This window comes from Schistocerca americana, chromosome 6 (genome assembly GCF_021461395.2).
Source record: "Schistocerca americana isolate TAMUIC-IGC-003095 chromosome 6, iqSchAmer2.1, whole genome shotgun sequence".
Lineage (NCBI taxonomy): Eukaryota > Metazoa > Arthropoda > Insecta > Orthoptera > Acrididae > Schistocerca > Schistocerca americana.
In genome coordinates this window covers 295977853-295999232 of record NC_060124.1, presented here as the reverse complement: position 1 = coordinate 295999232, position 21380 = coordinate 295977853, and the positions used below count along the sequence as shown (strand labels likewise).

Below are 21380 nucleotides of genomic sequence, written 5' to 3'. Positions count from 1 at the left end.
AGGCATTCTTTTCAATTTTACTGACGTACACTAAATGAGATGAGACTGCGAACAGAAAACAAAAGTTCCTTCGATAAGCCATTGCTAGTAGATAATGGGAATGAAAACGATGGCATGGAACGAACATCAGGTAAGTAGTAAGTAGCATCTCCTTGGTTGCTTGGCAGGTGACAGCGGCAAATAATTGATGAAGTACGTACCATTCTACAGTAAATGTGGTACTACAATTTCCATTTTTGAATACACACAGTAGTGTTATCTGCAGTAATGGGTTGGGTTGTTTGGGGGAAGAGACCAAACCGCCAGGTCATCGGTTTCATCGGATTAGGGAATGGAGAGGAAGGAAGTCAGCCGTCCCTTTCAAAGGAACCATCCCGGCATTTGACTGGATTTAGTGAAATCACCGAAAACCTAAATCAGGATGGCCGGAGGCGGGTTTGAACCGTCGTCCTCCCGCATGCGTGTCCAGTGTGCTAACCACTGCGCCACTTCGCTCGGTATATGTGCAGTAGTGTATAAGTTATATCAAGATTGCTTAATGTGACCCTTGAATACGTATTGTCACTTACAATTTATTTAACCCTATTTTTCATTGCTGTGGTAACATTATATCGGTCGCTTTTAAATTAAATGTACAACACGGTGTTTCGTATAATACTGCATTCGACTAATTTTTATTGATCACTACATACACTTCGGCTAAATTCCTAATTATAGCTTTAGATAACTAATTTAAAAAAGAAATCTATAATTCGAACACTAGCTCGAATTAGTGAGGTTCACCGTATACCGAAAATAAAGCGTCAATCGAGGCTTCTCGGAACCTACCTGACCTGTGCGTGGACCCTGCCGTGGCTACAAAACAGCATCTCACAGTTTTAGTTGGTTCACGAGCTAATATCCTATGATATATGTCCAGTGCATGCAGTTTAATAAATTTGTTTGATAATCTGTTGCACAAATAGCAAAATGTAAAATGCGTGCCTGCTGTGCACACGATCTCGCGTGCTCCCTTCGACACGCAAGCGCCGCTAGGGCTTGATTTGCAACTCTTTGCGCGTACATTAGAGAGCAAAAAAGAGGAAGCTATATTTGCTTACGGATTACTGTTAAGCACGGCACTACCACTACAGTGCCTGAGTCCGCTACTATTAGTTCGCAGGGACGAGGCCACAAATTTGCGGTACGATACTTCCAGTGTATCTCCCGCGGCAGCAGTCGAAAAAGACCAGGCCACAAATTTGTGGTACGGTATTTCAAGGGTATCTCATACTCTGTAGGTCAAAGCAGACTATATTGCAATGGTTTCGTTTGATGTAAAATAACATTTACTGCTGCCCTTCACAATTCTGCATTATTTATTTTTGTATGACGCGTTTCGGGTAATAATTGCAATTATCAAAAGAGAATTACGACATTTTTAGACGTTGTGTTTGTGATGTGTGAACTGCAAGATATCGGTACCTTTACTGTAATATGAACACGACCAATTTTGTTATTACCTATATTTCTTTTACATACGGATGTCTTCATAAGTGGACAATTAAAAATCCCCAAAATTAATTTTTGATTCGCCACTAACTACGACAAAATTACGCGTGTTTATGTTACAGTAAAGGAAACATAATAATCCATCAGCTCACTGGTCACGTCCCAAAATTGCATATCATAATACATGAAAAACACAGTTGATAGTCGGATTTTTTTTTCCGAAATGTGTCGCGCAGAAATTTCGAGAAAATCATGGATGACAGCACAAATGTTATTTTATAACAAACAAAATCAATGTTTTCACAGCCACTGATCATTTCTGATGGATAAAATAAAAAATGACAGATTAAGGTCTTCTGCTCATGAAATCACTTGTAAAATTTGAGGTCAATTTCAAATGTCAATAATCCTGGGTCGAATCACGATTTTCAAGCTTCCGCTCCCCAAATTATAAGTGCGTTTTCAGGAATTCTACACGAAAAAAAATTAGCTTTGTTTTAACAAGTTTGTTTGCGTTGCAGTTTTTCGTTTTGAATTAATCTGAATTCGTTACAAACAATTCGTTCCTAGCTAGAATATCTTTAACTAAAATTATTTGAATAATCAATGTAAGTGAAAACAGCTTAAAAAGAAATCGGTGTTTGAAAGTCTCTCAACAAGTTTTATACAACACTTCACATTCCCTTCTTATAAATAGTTTTGCACGTTATGTACTGTACACGTTTATTCGGTCAAGCGCCATCTCTCATCATGTTCATCGATCTGCCGTTTAAGACGTTCGTTGTACAGGTAATGATTTGATTCTACCGTTTGCTGCTGCTTTATATCTATTATGCTTGTCTTCACTCTCCTCCTGATGACGGAGTCGTGGTTACTCTGTTACGCGCGTTTTGCCATTTTTGAATAATAGCAGAACTGTACAATACAGTTGTCAAACATTTGCTTATTTAACACTTAACTTCGATCTGTTTGGAGAGAATTATCATTGGGGGCTTTCTATCAAAACTAGATACAACATTTTAACAGCTATCGAATACTGAGCAAACTATAAATGATGCCTGCATACTTTTTGTGAAAGTACGTTTACACTCAGTACGGCCAGCACAGAACTTTTACATACAATCTCTCTAAAAAAAGAAAAAACTTATTAGAGGCTCAAATACCTTGTACGCAGCCGGCAGCACTACGACATGCAGTGCAATATTTTGCGGGTAATTGCAACAAAATTATTTATATCTACATCCCGTATCATTTTGGATTCTCCTTATTTCCGAATACCCATTCTCAATGCGAACGACATTCTGTGTTCACCGGATGATTTTAAATCAACGAAATAAGGAAGATGAGGCTGGTTTATAGTTATTGTTTCCTTAACATTTTTTAAGTACCGTTTACACGTTTTGTTTACACGTTTACACTCGCAGGCGCACCAAAAAATTGTTTTGTTTTTCTTGGTAAACCTCTTAGAACACAAAAAAATCATGTAACAGAAACGGTATCGCAAACGTAAGCTTGATGTACACAGTCTTAAGGCGATAAAAACAGCGTATGATTAAGGATAAACAGGATTTTCACACAAGAAAATAAACATCTAGTTACATCAAAAATATTTCATACTTACGATTTCCCTATTCATTATTATTTCCTATCAATGAAACAGACAATTGTGTACTATTAGAATTTTGTCTGAAAAAAGGCAGCCAGATTACGAAGCTCTACTGTTAGCGAAGAGTTTCTAAACAGTGTTGTTTGCAGTAAAAGATTGAGTAAGTATATCACAAACTTACCGGTTCGGATGAAAAGTGGTATATCACTGAGCTACGGATGCTCTGGTGCGACTTTGACTATCGAGAGAAGAGAAACGTATCACTTGCACATCACTATTCAATCCGAATTTTAATTATTTAACGCGTACCGGCTACCAGAGAACCACACACCACCTACACAGCTCCACAGCCTAACACACACTGAGTTAAGGTAACAGACCAGTTCTGAAACTCGCCGTCAGATGTCGGCCTGCTAAAGATTAGTTCCAACAAACGTTTCATGAGTGCGCTGCGGTCGGCGGCTCTGTCATCTAGCGGGAGTACGACGAACTACTAGCGCATTTGCAGAGAGGTTCCTTTGGAGTACCGCGCAAGCTCGCCGAATCCAGATATGTCGTATCTCAGACAATTTATCGATCGCCGTTGCCATTTTATTTTCACAGCTGATGGGTAGTTGAATAAGATTTGTTCGTAGCTGAAGTAAACGTCCGCCGCGAATCTTAAAATTTAAACAGGTCATGTATATCGAAATGTGGAGTCTGTTGAGAACTGTTCTGTGTTTGCTTTTTATAGTTAGCGATTTAGGCATTCTAGGAAGCGTTAGTGAAAACGTCAGGGAAAATGACAGCAAAGTTTCTGGAATACAAGACAATAACATAAAGAAACGCTACGATGCTGACATACAAAACTGCATCGAAAATTTTGATATTCACAGTGATAAAATCATTCGAACGCAAGACTCTTTAGATATGGGAGCCAAATACATAAACGAAGTGGAAGTAGCATCAAGAGAAGAATGTTTAAGACTGTGCTGCGAAACGAATTCCTGCGATGTTTTTGTGTTTGAAGAAAAGGTAAGTTCGCAGCTCCTCTTTCTTGTAAATGTATTCACCACTGTTGTCGAATTATTAGTGCACACTTAGCGTAAAATGTTGAGTCGTTTACACCAACTTATTTATAAAAGATGAATGTTGCACAAAATCTTAACAGTAATTTGCAAGACAGGCTTTGGAAATAAAACAGTGATAGGTAACGCAGATTTCATATTACCAGGATTACGACATTTGCGGTGTTAGACATTGTGTCAATAATCATAACTGCGGTAAAACACATTTTTTTAGACCGGTTAAACCTGCTAGTAAACTTCGAGTGACACAATTCACTCTCATAACACGTTATACCTGGAGTGAGTTCTGCTTATGCTACAAAATTTTGGAAAAGACTAGCTCTCAGCCACGTGAATGTTTGTGATTCGTATCGTTGCTACGGATTGTGGAATGCTTTGCCACTGCTTTAGAATTTCCACGAAACTTACCAACATGTTTGGAGACAAGGATTCATCTAGTAAACGACTGACAATTAGAGAATTTGAATTAGGTAAATAGAATGTATGACATACTCGACCAAAATTTCATCTCCACTCATTTATTTAAATTTCAGTCTGCTTTCACCGTCATTCAGGTAGACGCACTTGAAATCGTACTTTTCGAGACTTTCCCAATGTAGTAACAGGTTGTAAAGTTTTCACGCATTGCGTCATGTCCTGTCGTAGAAACTGCACAATATTTCAACGAGGCAGGACGTTGTCACCTTCACGTGCACTTGAAGGTGAAACGCAGCTGCTTATTATAAATACTGTATTGTTTCTATGACAGTATCTAACATAATACCCGAGAGCGTAACATGCAAACCTAAAATTGTTGCTTTCGCCAAGAAGAACTAATTCCTATTAAATAGGCTGTACATGCGTATCACTGTTCCGTATTCATTCTAAGGAATGGAAAAAAAGTTTCCGCAAACGTGGGAATTTGGTTCTGAAAGTGATAATATTGCAATCTGCCGTTATTTTTAACTGCTTGTTCGTCCATTTTGCGGTGGTAAAACTACGTAATGGTACAGGAGAGCGCGATGTTTTTGGTACTTGCGTATTTCACTGGTTGTGTACCGCTCTGTAGCTCAGGGTAAATACCGTGTTTAGACATACAGGTACGTAAATAATAGTTAATGTTAGCATTACTTTTTAGCAATAATCCAAGGCTCGCCCAGACCCTGAACACCACATTTTATCCATTTGATTCAATTAATTGTTGAGAAGGCGGTAAAAGTTTTTAATTTTACGATTTGCATTGTATGTGATAGAACAGAATTTCTCTATGGTTGTTTTTTTCGAAACTTTCTGTCTAAGGACCGGCTGTAAAACTCTTAAAAGATTTAAAAATTAAATTATTTCTCTGTGCATTATTTAAATAACAAGTACTACTGGGGAAGACCCACTAATAACAATAGTCACATTATTTAGCGACTCGGAGTCTGTAGGGATATTGCAGAATTTTTACTCTCGTTACAGTGTGAGGAAGGCCCAGAGATCTTGTCCGTTAGTCAGAAGACACACTGATATCTCCTAGTAACAGAGAGAGGTTTGCAAGGTGGAGTGGTTAATTGATAGCATTTAGGGATGGCGCTTATTGTTGAAACAACCGGTTTTCAGTGATATCGGTTTTTCTCCACGCCAGATTAACCTGACTGTTAAAACCACTCAAAATAACCTGTTTCTGAAACAACCGATTTTCAGTTTTTTATTCCTGTCATTTCCTGTAGTAAAAGTAGAAATCGAACAAAGACTGACAAATTTTAATTCTCTGTTTCAACCTACATTGAATCAAAATATTTAATTAAGCAAAGAAAAGGAAACGTTGCCCGTCCACCGTTCGCTACTTTTCTCGGCAAGTGGTAAGTGGTTGAATACTACAAAAAATAACCAGTATTCTCCTATTGGTTCAAATTTTTTGAAACTTTGCTCACAAATTATGCTGTAACCAGGAGCCCACAGCTTGGACATTACGAATTCTCAGTGCTAAAGGGTGAAAACTCAGGTTCAAGAACCGTTTTTCGTGTTAATTTGTCCGATATTACGTAGGCACAGGGAGCAGATCAGCTACTTTCCATTTGTATTGTATACTATCAGTGAAATGTTACATTTTTAATTTACTTGTGTTACAATAATTTCTTTCCTCTTACCGTTTCACAGAAATGACAGCCAAACTTTTAACCTTTTAAAGCGAATGAGGCATTGTACTTCATTGCTACTTCGTAGCAATGTTTTCCAGACCGAGGTTGGTGCCATTCTGCAAATGGGGCGGCAAGTGTTGCACTCTACATGGACACGCATACGTAAAGCCAAGACACACGGCAACAGGGACGTCATTGCCTCAGCGAGGCTGTACAAATTCTTATGCCGTGCGTTTGTTGCTCATTTCTGACGGCATTGTTATTAAAACAGCATTAATCGCTTTTCCCATTTTTATAACAACGCAGTATTTTAAACCAGTGCAAATTGCACGAATAAAATTATTCTTTTTTTTTTAAATTCGTTTAAAAACGAAAAAATTTAGCGCTGCTGCTGCTTATGGAAACTGATGTTTCGGTGTTTTGTTATTAGTAAAAAATAAAAAAAGCACGTGTGGTAACCGAGACCAAAGAATAACCGAAAAATACCGGTTATTCATAAATAAAATACAGGTGTCTGTTTTAACCGGTCGGTTTTTTTCCCACCACTCGCAGCATAGTGCTAATCTCAGTCGTATGCACCGAAACGTAAGGCATCAGGCGTAACTCTGTTGTTTGTTCTTGTGGTTTTCAATTTGAAGACTGATTTAATGCAGCTCACCATATTCTGTGTATGTCTGCTCATCTCTGCTTAACTTGCACAATCTACTGCACCTGAAGCTATGCGAACTAACTTATGGACATCACACACATCCATGCCCCAGGCAGGATTTGAACCTGCGACCGTAGCGGTCACACGGTTCCAGACTGAAGCGCCTAGAACCGCTCGGCCACTCCGGCCGGCTCTCTGCATTTCCCTCATAGAACCTGTTCCACCAGTGAGTCCACAACTGGTCGTATCAACTGGTCATGTCAGCACGAACAATGGTTCAAAAAATGCACTGTAAGACAAAAAAAAGGCGCACCACGAAGGAATTATCGGAATGGGGCGCAAATCGGTAGATGTGACGTACAAGCACAAAAAAGAAATTATTAAAATGTAAGAAAAATTGGATGACTTATTCAAGAGAAAGAGCTCGTAAATTTAGCAAGTCAGTAATGCGTTTGTCCGCCTCTGGCGCTTAAGCAAACAGTTGTTCGGCTTGGCATTGACTGACAGCTGTTGGATGTCCTACCGAGGGATATAATGCCAAATTCTGTCCAACTGAGGCGTTAGATCGTCAAAATCCCGAGATAATGGCAAGACCCTGCCCATAATGCCCCAAATGTTCTTAACGGGGGAGAGATCCGGCGACCTTGCTGGGCATGGTACGGTTTGACAAGCACGAAGCCAAGCAGTATAGCTCTCACCTTGTCCAAGTATGCATTATCTTGCTGAAATGTAAGCCCAGGATGGCTTTCTACGAAGGCAGCAAAACTGGGCGTAGAATGTCGTCAATGTATAGTTGTTCTGTAAGAGTGCCGTGGATGACTACGAAAGGGGTCCTGCTATGGAAAGAAACGGTACACCAGACGATCACTCCCGACTGTCGGGCCGTGTGGCGCGCGACAGTCAGGTACATGTACCACTACCATCTGGGGCGTATCCAGATGCATCTCTGCTGGTCATCGGGGCTTAGTTCGAAGCGAGACTTACTGCCGAAGACAACACTACTCCAGTCAATGAGACTCCAGGCCGAAACGTGTCTGCAGACGCTCCGCATTGGGATATCAGCCTGACTGCTGCCCGCCATACGGCTCGACAACGAGGAGTGACGGTCTGGTGTACCATTTGTTTTCATTGCAGGACTCCTTTGGTTGTCATCCGCGGCACTCTTACAGCACAGCGGTACGTCGACGGTATTCTACACCCCGTTTTGTTGCTCTCCATGACATACCATCCTGAGGTTACATTTCAGCAAGATAGGGGCCTCCCGGACATGACGAGCGTTTGTGCTGCTCGTCCTCGTGTTTGCTGAACCCTACATTGGTCAGCGAGATCACCAGATCTGTCCCTAATTGGCAACGTTTGGAGCATTATGGGCAGGGCATTCCAACCAGCTCTAATTATTTACGATCTGATGCTCCTGTTGGGCAGAAGTTGATACTATATGCCTCAGGATTATATCCAACAACTCTACCAATCAATGCCAAACCGAATAACTGCTTGCATAAGGGCCAGAGGTGGACCAGTGCGCTGTTGACTTGTTTAATTTGTGAAGCTGTTTCTCTTGAGCAAATGATCCAATTTTTCTGAAATTGTAATCATTTATTTGTCTGTACGTGTACATCACATCTTCCCATTCCTATCCCATTCGGATAATTTCTTCGTGGTACGTGGTTTTGTCTTTGAGTGTATATATATATATATATATATATATATATATATATATATATATATATATATATTTTGGAAGTCAATAGTTTCTCACCAGATTACTAGCAAAGAAATAGTCTCACAAACAAAGGATCGCCCAAAAGCGAACCAAGCCTGACCAAGCACTGCCAGGAGGAAAGCTCATAAAACAAAGAGGGAAAAATGTAGTACTGTGGATAATGTTGCTTATAATACTACTTACTGTATAAAGACGAGGAAGATGTGTCAAGTGTAAACTATTGATCAGTGCCCTGAGAAGCGGTTCGGCGTTGCACCACGACTCCGTCAGGCGCGATAAACTGCCCCTGCGATGCTCAGCAGAACGATGTCTACAGAGAGAAGCCCGAAGTCGACACGTTCCACCTGTGGGTTGTGCTGCCCTCAAGTTTCATTGTAAACCCTCGTCAGCGTATTGTCACATCGAATTAGTTGCCAGATTCTTAAAGCAGGCTGCCTTCCGGGACACGTCGAGTCAAAGACTTACACCCACGATCTGACGCTTGCCACATCACGAACGAAGGCCATATTGAGCATCTGATGTGTGATTTACAAACTTCAAGAGATGCCCTGTCCACGTATGTGTGTCTGTTTTCAGTATGTCTTGTAGTTGGAGGTAATTACGTATGATCCCGTATGCCCAGCCCCTTGAGAAACGAAACAACGGGAAATATTCTTTTCAGGTTGTTACCTATCAGTAAGACATTAATTAAAATAACCACGCATTAATGTTTTTGAAATGAATTTGGTAGTCAGAGGGTTCAAAACCATCCTTCCCAGTGTGGTACGCAGTGATCATGAGTTGTAACGTCCCCTTAGAAAATTTAATGAATTACTGTGCTGATAAACCTCTTACATTATTTGATTTTCAAACAGTTGAGCGGAACTGAGCGTATTCAGACATTTTGCTCTTTACCTGTTCTGATCAACATTAAACTGACACACAATATTTTTAGCGCAACGCAATCTGACTTTCCATAATTCCTACAAAAGAATGGCCCTGACTAACATTAACCTATACCTTTCACAAATCACTTACCTCACAAAAATCTTCGTTACTCGAACTACTGCAATACAGCGAGCGCCACTACTGGCAGCTAAATAAAAGATTAAAACTACTGAAGGGACTAACTACTGATACGCATAGTTAGCAAATGAAAGATTTTGATAAAGAACAAACAATGTATTTACCTTAATAGTGTTCAAAAGTCATAATATATATATATATATATATATATATATCAGTTCATGACATCCAGTCTTACAAATTTACTGTCTCTGATGGACACACGTCCAGATCATCCGCTCTCAAAACTCCGCCATTTCTCTCCCCACACCCACCACTGCTGGCGGCTCACCTCCAACTGCGCAACGCTACGCGCTGTTAACAGCCAACTGCCTTCTACATTAGAGACTATTCCATCAATGCCACCCAGCCACATACTGCACACAGCACAGTCAGTGATTTTCATACAGAGCGCTACATGGCGTTACCAACATAAAAACCTAAACAGCCTATTTACAGAATTAGCTTGGTTGCCAGCAGGTGCGCCTGATACACATCGACGACAGCTTCGCCGAGGCCAGTGCCTATCGCTGCTAACGTGTTCTGTCTTCCGAGCCTATAGTCGCACTTGCGGTGATCTTTTCACCCCTCATTTGTTCTCCGTGTTGTGCGACTGGAAACGCAGTTCAAACACCATTTTTAACGAGGTTTTTGCTTCATCGTTTCCCTTCCCGATATAAATTTAATGGCATTGCATATAATTACACGTGTCTCATTATGAAGAACTAACTTTGCAGCTGTTATGCGGAAATATTGGCGTGACATGCTGTGTAGTAAGGAGACGGCTAAGCAAATGCTGGAACTGCGCAGATCTGCAGACGATAGTCATCTTCAGAACAAAGGGCGGAATCGACCAGCGCTCACGACGAAAGTGTGTCTCTGCCGGTGCCACGTTACTTCGCTTCTTCGGCGACAAGATGCCTGCATGCAGGCAGCTGGTCGCTGCTAATTTTCTATGCCATCCTTGCACAGTGAGAGAGACTGCTCCGTCTTCGAGGTAGACGGGATGCTAGACCATGAACTTAGCTCTTTTTCGTATGCAGTGACAATCAGGCCACTTCGCATGTCGTTTGCATCGAACTGTTTTTCCAGTTTGTCAACGAACTGCGTGACGAGTGAATACTCTCGCTCACCTAGAAAAATTTTCGCCAAGTGTGATGGCTTCAATTCCGCGGCAGCGACATAGTCACAGTTGCTTGATGCCACTGACCTAGAGTCTGCTAATGTAAAAATTTATACGCCACTTTACCATGGGGCAGGACAGCAAACAGCTCACAAATCGATAGGCTCTACATTAAAAGCCCGCCAGGCTGTGTTGCGCACGTAATGGATTCTTGACGACCTCGATGGTATCAGCTTCTTTCTTCCGCCACGTTATTACAAATATTTCTCACTCTAGATTTATACATATCTATTATTTAGGTAACTCAAAAGAGTGAATATAACACAAATTATACACTGGTGTGCAAAACTTATAGACGAAATTAACTTCTGCGTTATGTGTCACAGTCAACGAGACGATAGAACTGCTGCAGTATAGAACAGAGGACGAGTGAAAGATACACGAAATAAAACGGACAGAGGTAACATTTTTACTCGAAGACATTGAGCTCACTGCGATTCACGACATTACAAACGGCGGGACATGGTACTTAGTAGGGAGTTTGATCACCGCAGACAGCATTGTAAGCTCGGCAGCGTGCTCCCATGCTGGCCACAAAGTTGGTAGAACGATCCATTCTTCCACCAGAGCGGTTGACAACTGCTGGATGTCGTTGGTACATTCGGACGTGCTGCAATACTCCTTCACAATGCAGCGCACCTGTGCTCGACGGGATTCGAATCGGGGGAACGAGCAGGCTAGTACGTCGGCGAATATCCTCTCGTTCCAAGAACTACGTCGCTTGCATAGTTCGGTGTGGTCGAGCATTGCCATCCGTAAAATGAAGTCAGGATCGAATGTACCCCTGAAAAGACGCACATGGGCATGGTCTAAAGTGTCACAACAACGTTGACCAGTTACTCTACCGTTTTCAAAGATTTGGGGTCTATACGCCCATACAACATTATTCCTCCCCACACCATAACACATGGAGCACCAAAACGATCTTATTCGACAGTACTGAACGTACCCTCCTATGGCGAGAGGTGGGGATATCTGATGCTCCTAGGAACGTTGACGATCATGATTGTTTTGGTGGTCTAGATGTTACGGTGTAGGGAGGCATAATGTTGCATGGATTTACTAACCTCAAAATCCTTATACACGGTATATTCACCGGCCAACGTTATTGTGACACTGTAACTCTTCCCCAAGTGCGTCTTTTCACGGGAACATTCGACACTGACTTCATTCGTAAGGATGACAATTGTGCCACAGAATCGAACAGAGCTGTTGGTACTGGAGTACATTTGGGGAATAGACTGCCCTGTCCATTCTTCCGACTTGAATCCCATCGAGCACGTGTGGAATGCGTCGGGAAGAGGTATTGCAGCACGTTTACAGGCAACAACGACCACCCAGCCGTCGACAGTCGCCCTGGTGGAGGACGTGAGCGCCCTACTATAAGAACTCCTTTACCAGCCGTGTAGCCAACACGGGAGTGCGCTACAGAGCCTGCAGTGCCATCTGTGGTGTTCGGGCACCCTATTAAGAACCATATTCCGGCTATTGTAATGCCAGGCGCTACAGTCTGGAACCGCGCGACCGCTACGGTCGCAGGTTCGAGTCCTGCCTCGGGCATGGATGTGTGTGATGGCCTTAGGTTAGTTAGGTTTAAGTAGTTCTAAGTTCTAGGGGACTGATGACCTCTGAAGTTAAGTCCCATAGTGCTCAGAGCCATTTTTTGTAATGCCAGGGAAGCATTAAGAATCGGGATGACTGCAGTGAAATTACTGTCTTTACATTAAAGTTCCATTTCTGTTCGTCTCATTGAGTATTTATTTCAGTTACTTTCTGTATTATATTGCAGCAGTTTTTTCTATATATGGCCCAAGTTCCATCGAGCTTTGTTACTTGGCAGTGACACATCATGTGAAAGTTACATTCACTCTTAAGTGTTCCACACCAGTGTATTTTTAAAACTATATTTTACGACATTTTAAGTGGCCACCGGGATGTTATTAGTGTTTACGTTGATAAGTCTATGTAGGGGGACTTCCATTGCTCCTCCAACTGTTCCCCGAAAATGTCGTTAGGATAGGGTTGCAAGTGTAGTTTTTAGTACACTACGTGGAACTATTTGGTATTGTGACGTCATTGGATCAGGTGAGACGACATTATGGCAAGCAATTCCTCATTTGCTCTGATTCTTCAAGTGTCCGTATTGCTATTGGTCAGATGTACCCAGCGGATAGGATGGACCAAGATGTCCAAGACGTATTCTTCCGGTAGCAGGGCAGGAAAAGGAAAGAATTTTCTGCCGGGTTCCAGGGCACATAGGGATCCGGGGAAATGAACTCGCTGATGCAGCTCCCGAGGAGGCTCGCTCCCTCCACCTCCTGCCGGCAGTTCAGTCCCCCTATGGGCAGTCACCACGTACTTCACCCGGAAGACAATGTGTTGATGGGATGCTCAGCGGCTGGGGGTGAGGAGCAATGAGCTGCAGTCAGTGAAACCTTCAATGCGACCGTAGCCTACCAACTTGCGGCCACGACGAGCTGAGGACTAGTCCTTACAACGCACAGATTGGTACATTGTCCATTAATGCAAGGCTTTCTCTCACCAGTGTGATGTAACATATTTTGTTTGAGTGAGTTCTACACCACGACACGAGGGCAGACCTGGGTCTCCACAGCTCCTGCCTCCTATTGTAAATGACAGTGACTCAAGTGTGATTCGTGTTTTAAGGTTTCCAAAATATTAGATGTGAGATTTTAGTGGATTGCAGAGTGGTTTGGCCACCTGTGGTTTTTGTTATATAGCTACAGCAATATTTCCCCTTTTCAATTTATCTGTACTAATGCTTTATACTTGATTTTATCTACAGTTTTTCTGCTGTGTTTTGTCTGTATTTTATGTATGGTCCATTATGACTCTCCCGATGTCAGTGTTGAACTTTAAATTCGAGTTTGTTGGTGCAGCTTGGTATTAAAACTTACGTTTTTAAATTAAACTATTACCACTCCGACCCCCCCCCCCCCCCCCCGCTTCGTCGCTGTTTATTTCATGTAAGGACGCTGGTAACATTGGCATTTAGCGCCAGAAATCATAAATGGTAACTAACTAACTCTGATGTCTTAACACCTGTAACGCTTCATATTGATTTTCTGACCCTGTTAATTAAATTATATAGAAGCAGCCTAAAATTAGTTCGTGATCGGATCGTGCCTATCAACAAGTGCGATCGGCTTGGAAAGGGAAACGTTAACAGCGGTACTCCAGCGCTGCACACTAATAATGGAGTGAACAGGTGATAGTCAAAGGCACTGTCGACTTTTCATATGGACAAATGTATCATTTTTAAACATAAAAATAATGACTGTTAATTTCGTAATAGGCCAAAATGAAATAATAATCGACACACGTGGCTTGTGACGCTTGTTGTTACATTTTCTGATGACAAATATGTATCTAACATTGCAATCCACGTTCACCGGCAAAAGTACACGGGAAAACTCATATGACATCCACACAATTCTCATTTTACAACCGATCACAGGAGAAATAAACTTTCTCGATAATCGTTGCAATGACAGCTACTGTTATGGTATATGCCTGCGGCGAAGGCAACACACACCTACCACCGGGAGAGCAGAACCAACTAGTGACACAGGGTTGTATCGATCCCCGTAAACGTCCGAAAGCCCATATCGATGATGTTCCTTTGAATAGTTCGCACGGTGACACTTGTTGATGGCCCAGCATTGATATCTGCAGCGGTTTGCGAAAGGGTTGCACTTCTGTCACGTTGAACGATTCTCTTCAGTAGTCGTTGGCCACTCGTTGTTGGTCCCGTTCTTGCAGAATCCTTTTCCGGCTGCAGTGATGTCGGAGATTTGATGTTTTACCGGATTCCTGATATTCACGGTACACCCGTGAAATGGTCGTACGGGAAAATCCCCACTTAATCGCCACCTCAGAGATGCTATGTCCCGTCGCTCGTGCGCTATGACACCACGTTCAAATTCACTTAAATCTTGATAACCTGCCATTGTAGCATCAGTAACCGATCTAACAACTACACCAGGCACTTGTTGTCGTATACAGGCGTTGCCAACCACATCCCAGTATTCTTCCTGTATTGGTTTCTCTGTATGAGAACACGCATGCCTACACGACTTTGTTTGGCGCTTCAGTGTATATTACCAAATTTGTGTCCCAAACGCGGTACCAGTTGCAGGTTGCCTATCTAAGCTTCCAGGGACAAAAAAAGTTGATTTTCAGTATTTTGTGTTATTGATCTAATTCAAAAATTTAAAATGCTGTCGTAATATACTAATCAAGAGGTATAGTCTTACGTTGAAAGTTTTATGACAAGAATAAAAGTATCACGGTAAGATGCTGTGTCTTTGTCTTGAGCTAGCGCAACAGATGGCGCATAAATGCCGGGACTGTATCCACCGAGTATTTGAGAAGTAGAGCACTTGCCGCCTTCCAACAAACTTCACGCATAATTTGAAACCTTAACGAAACTTCATCTCGCTGATACCCGACAAAATGACGAAAAGAAAAAGTTTTTCGCTTACTTCATTTTCGATCTTCATGCAGTAAAACTTCAGCATCAGGAATGATTTTTAAATTTATTACTTCTGTACTACTAACTTTATTCGCAACAAATGAACGCAGACAGTATCCACACAAGCCACTGAATGTACCTGCAAAGTTACCTCATTGTACGACACATAGTTCAGGAGATATGATGAGATGTGATGACACAAACATGGAGATGCGTGAAAAACTAGCTTTTGCTTAAAATGGGGCGCGAATTACTCACTTTACATTCATGCATTGTTTCATAATGGAAGCATTTAGCGACTTCCAACAAACTTTAAGCATAATTTCAAACCTTTCGTAAGCTTTCTCCCGATTTCATGCATAAATCAAGATCGTTAACACATTAACTCACGTCTAGAGTAATCAGATGTGTAAAGCTCTTTTATATGTGGAATTATGATTCTTTAAAGACTAGATCGTTTACTGCTGGAATTATATTCATTGAAACGAGTTGAGCTACTGGGAGTAACTAGAAAGATAAATCGAGGTTGGCCATGAGAAGTTCAGCATCCGGATACAAAGGGCGGTAAGCAGAAAAATTCTTACTACATGTGCATCGTTGTACACAAAATGAAATGTGGGTTTGCCATATTTAGCAGGAGCCCCCTTTCAGGGAGTTCAGCCACCTGGGGCAAGTCTTTGTGCTTGATGTCACTTCGATGATTTGCGTATCGATGATGATAATACACAACACACAGTCCACGAGTGGAGAAAATCCCCAACCCGGCCGGGAATCAAATCCGGGCTCCTTGCATGGCATTCAGCCACGCTTTCCTCTCAGTCCGCATCATATCAGGTAGATGTCCTAGGGTAGTCCATGCACCTGTAGTATTTTTAGTGGCAGTATGGCATAACGGATAGTGTAGGAGTCTAATAAGCAGAAGAGCCGAGTTCATATCCCAGCAATGGTACAAATTTTAATTCATTTCTTTGGCCTACATCTTTATCATAGATAAATGTGAGATGCAGCATGCCTCGGGAGTAGATAATGTGAGATTCAGTATGCCTCAGGAATACCAACTATGTATTATTAACGTTCTCGTAGCCCACAGCTGTCCCAGTGCCTTCGAGTACTACCATAGGTACACTGGAAGCACAGGTGAACGTCCCCCACAGCATTATACATCCCTATGCGGCCTGCATCCGTGGCGTTGTGCATGTTTTGAGCATCAGTTCGCCTCGACGAAGGCATATCCAGCCAAGGCCATCGACTAGGTGTAACAAGAAACGTAGTGTGGTGTCACCGCCAGACACCACACTTGCTAGGTGGTAGCTTTAAAGCGGCCGCGGTCCATTAGTACATGTCGAACCCGCGTGTCGCCACTGTGTGATCGCAGACCGAGCGCCACCACAAGGCAGGTCTCGAGATACTGACTAGCACTCGCCCCAGTTGTACGGACGACGTAGCTAGCAATGCACACTGTCGAAGCCTCGCTCATTTGCAGAGCATGTGGGGTGGCGAATGATTTGGTAAAAAAATCTAATTGCTGTATAAATGCTTGCATGTTGAATCCGTTTCTGGCTTTTAGAATGTTGTTAATACTGTCTTTCGCCGTTCTCAACACTGGCTCTCTATTTACTTTTTAGCACCCAGAAAGTGATTTAACAAAACGTGGAGCCAGTAATTAGAGATCCTAGTGCCCACTTCATCTGAGAATACCATTATAGCTGCAGCTTATAGCTCTGAGGAATTAGGAGATTGTCCGGGATTTCTAATCAAAAACGGTTTTCCAAAATAGTTGAATATATTCTGAAATTCACTGATAAAAAACACAAGTATCCCTACAACCTAACTAACAGAGCAGTTCAGAGTCTAATGCGCTGATGCAACTATAAATGTCCGAATTAAATGTTAAAAAGAATGCTCGCCATAATTTGATGAAAATATTTCATCAAACGCCACGCTAAATAATTGGTAGAATGTCTGTCCTGCGACGGCATGTGAAAAAACGACAATACGCAAACTGAATACCGATAATTAAAGTCAACCCAGAATTAACACTATACGGCATCCGAGGCTGGTTTTAGCAATGATACCGACGCGACGCGACTCACGACACAGATGCCGTGCTATTCAGCGTCTGGAGAGAACTGGGGCCTTGCTTCCTTGCGCAGCGTTCTTATATATAAAGCCGCGGTGCGGACGGCTAAGGGAACGCCTGATCAAATCGGCTCTCCCGACTAGCCGCTGGGCTAGTAACGCACCACTTCAAGTTACATAATAATTTATAGCTTCTTTTGCTGATGGCCGATGAAGCTCTTAATTTAAACGTGCATTCAGCACGCAGGTAAGTATTGATAATAAAATTTTGACGTGGCTAAGTTAAATATTTTGGGCGAGAGAATTAATTAAATTACACTGCACGCAGTAGATGAGCTCTGAACTGGCCCTTTTGAGATCCGCTATCGCTATAATTTTATAGGTATTCAAAAGAAACTTTTCACATCTTCATCGTCATAGCGGACCTCCAACCTATTTAAATCTAAACATCCTAGCCTTATTTATTAGCCTACTTAATCTATCTTGCTTCCTTCAGTTTTGAGATGAAAACCAGAAAATCATGAATTTCCACTAAAATCTTAATTTGTGAAATCCAAAGTACTGTTTTTATTAAATCATTATGAAAGATGAATCTAAATATAAATTTTGAAGTCTCTAGCTCTTTTCTGTTGCGCCAATGATTTTTTTTTAGAAAAACGTCCAAATTTCGAAAATGGCTGAAGTTATCGAACTGATATTTAACACATATTAATTTAGTATTACTTCTGACATGCCAAAAAAGTTTTAGGTCATTTGCTTGATTTTTAAGGTATTGCGCAACATTTATGACGTCAGAGCTAGTTACAGTAGACTGGCTGGCACACAATGGAAACTGATGTGAATTTACTACAGCGTGAGTAGGCTGCTTCCCTACAAGCAGATAGTTAGAATAGCCTTCAGCTAAGTCAATGGCTACGACCTAGCAAGGCGCCATTAGTAACATTGCATGTATCTACAGAGTCTCACTTGTATCGTCAAGAGCGATGTACCACAAGTATGGATTAAAGTTAAGTATTCCAGAAGCTACGTACTTTTCTTTACAGCATTCATTACGTATCCTGTTTCAGACCTCACGCCCATCTGCGTGAGCTTAGGGCGTGCCTTTCGGCTACTTCCGTGGCGTGGCTGTCTTGCTACGCCACAACACGTAGTTCATCCGACAATTACTACTGATCTACAGTCCAATCGCGATGACCCCGTATCCGCTGCGATAGTAAGTGATGATGAACTGGGTCAAAATGTGAAAAACATGTACTCCGAAACTCGCGTGCCTGCACCGGCATTGTACTCTGTCGTCAGATCTGCCACAGATCGCCGCATATCGTGCTGTGGAGAACGGGCAAGACTTCGCCCTCCATGGTCTGTGATGAGCTGTGGACGTCCAGCGCCTTAACGGCCATCTGTTGCTTCATCGTCCTTTATGCAGTTCCCATAGCCGCTGACAGTAACACACGAACAGCCGATCAACCCTTCTGTATTTGACATGCTCGTTCCCAGGCGCCAGGCCATAATAATCTGCCGAAGTTAAAATCGCTTACGTCAGTCGATTTACCCATTTCCCTGTGGCTAGATTGGGGATTAGTCCCTGCTCCTCTTATATACTATTCTTACCCAAAACGCCAACAGGTGGCACTCGTTGTCGTTGTGGGCAGATGGTGATAATGTTCTGATTCACCAGTGTCTTATTTCCGAACCACCACTGATGGTTCTCCGCATTAGGATCAGCAGCAGACTGGACATGATGGAGGATTGTAGTTTGCCTCTCATGAGGAAAATTTACTAATTTACCTAATTCATTCACGTGAAATGATAAAATCGACGTGGACAAATTCAGTGAAATAAAACAACTGTCGATAAAAAATTTCCGTTTGAGGGCGCTGCTGCATTGTATATGCAACATAGCGTGTATATAAGCATCGAGTAGGCAAGGGACTAGTATGCCAGTCGTGTATTTCCTAAGTGCGTGTTGTTAATGCGGAAACGTGAAATACGACATTTTGTTACTGGATGCTTACAAACAGGACCAACATTTCTTGCTGCCGAAGGACGAATACCGGTAAATATCCACCGCAGAGAGAAGAATGTGTTTGTGACAGCATGTCATGTCGAAATCCACCATTATGGAATGGTGCGCCAAGTTCCGTGCTGTTGCTTCACGATAACGCACGTCTACGATACCACAAATGTCGTTACGCAGAGGTTACGCCAAATCAAGTGGGAGACACGTGAGCACACTCCATATAGTCCTCATCTGTGCTTATGATGATATCGTGCCATCGATCCCTTAGAAAAAGTTTTGAAGGATCGACGATTCCTGTCGGCGGATGATGTGCAGTAGATAGTTACGGACTTCTTTACGCAGGACGACACGTTGTTTCATCAAACGGTTATCTTCGACTCGGGGCGTCGGTGGGATGATAGCTTCAATGCCCACGGCAATTTTGTGTTATTGGCACACCAATTTTTGGACTGTACGGCCTTCGAAATAAAACTTTTTGATCATCCGCTTATACATCAAATAATACGAGTGAGGTACTCCCAGTAAACAGTGAAATCCAATACAGTGAATTGTTGTTGGACTGGGGCCTGAAGCCGTATTTCCTGCTTCCGCAAATATTCCCCTAAACGATTAATCTGCATGACAAGACTACAGCCCTTCCTCAAATTTTCATTTTTAGTGTTCTCTTCAGTCGCTTCGGAACATCGCATCTCCCTACCGTGAAGTCCCCAATCCAATCACAAATTTCGTTTGGTACCCCATATGATTGCACTTTCGTTAGTAAGAATTAGTGTGATACTATGTCTAAGGCTTCACAGACGCCAAGAAATAATGCATCGGAACTTGCCTGCCTGCTCTCAAATTAGAAATTAGTAACAGTCACTTTAATGTCCGTTTCTTAGTAAGGACGAGTAAAAAGTCACGTTTGTCTTTGCATTTGCTTAACGTCGTCTGACAGGTTGGTTCTTTGCTTTACGACTTCATATTATTATAACTTTTGGAGTCCTCTGCTTCATTTGTTTGTTTCTCTGCTACTATGACTGATAAGGAACGTGATGCATGTGTAAGGACATAGTTACAGCAGGGTTTTTCAGCGATCCAGGAAGTGTTTATTTTATTATACACTCTGAGACATTAAAAAAAGAACTAACCACGAAGCAGTTATCCGAAGGGACAGAAATCGGCAGATTTGATGTACACGCGCAGATAAACAAATGATAACAATTTCACGAAAATTGGATGATACAATCAAGAGAGAGAGATTCGCAAATTGAGAAAGTCAATAACGTGTTGGTCCTCATCTGACCCTTATGCAAGCAGTTATTCGGTTTGGCATTGATACATAGTGTTGTAGGATGTCCTCCTGAGGGATATAGTACCAAATTCTGTCCGATTGGCACGTTAGATTGTCAAAATCCCGATCTGGATGGAGAGTCCTGCCCATAATGCTCCAGTCGTTCTCAATGGGAGAGAGATCCTACAACCTTGCTGGCCAAGATCTGGCTTGGGAAACTCGAAGACGAGCAGTAGGAGCTCTCGCCGTGTGCAGGCGGGCATTATCTTGCTGAAATGTAAGCCCAGGACGGGTTGCCATGAAAGGCAACAAAGCGGGGCGTGTAATATCGTCGACGTACCGCTGTGCTGTAAGGGTGCCGCAGGTGACAAACGTAGGAGTCTTGCTACGAAAATAAATGGCACCGCAGACCATAACTAGTGGTTGTTTGGGCCGTATGACAGACGATAGTCAAGTTAGTATCCCACCGCTGTCCGGTGGTCTCCAAACACGCCCTATCTGGCCATCGAGGCTGTTCGAAGCGGATCTCATCACTGAAGACAGCTCCACTCAATGAGATACCAGGCAGAAGACGTGTCTGGAGGCGTCCCATACAGCGGTGATGAACCAACCTCACTGTAGGTTCTTTGCTTTACGCCTTTATTTTAT

The 21380-nt window shown here is 42.3% G+C and overlaps 2 protein-coding genes across 4 annotated transcripts in view; one reads left to right on the top strand and one right to left on the bottom strand.

Annotated features, from left to right (window-relative positions):
- LOC124619333 (protein phosphatase 1 regulatory subunit 14C) overlaps positions 1-3467 on the bottom strand; it is a 542581-nt gene extending 539114 nt beyond the window's left edge. For both annotated transcript variants that reach the window (XM_047145641.1, XM_047145642.1), the window contains exon 1: positions 3279-3467. The gene's annotated coding sequence lies outside the window, so the exon portion shown is untranslated. The remainder of the gene's footprint in view (positions 1-3278) is intronic.
- Positions 3468-3614: 147 nt separating this feature from the next.
- The window catches only part of LOC124619853 (YLP motif-containing protein 1), a 669202-nt gene continuing 651436 nt past the window's right edge, over positions 3615-21380 (top strand). For both annotated transcript variants that reach the window (XM_047146465.1, XM_047146463.1), the window contains exon 1: positions 3615-4111. In XM_047146465.1, the coding sequence (XP_047002421.1) occupies positions 3776-4111 (336 nt within the window). In that variant the 5' untranslated portion in view covers positions 3615-3775. The remainder of the gene's footprint in view (positions 4112-21380) is intronic.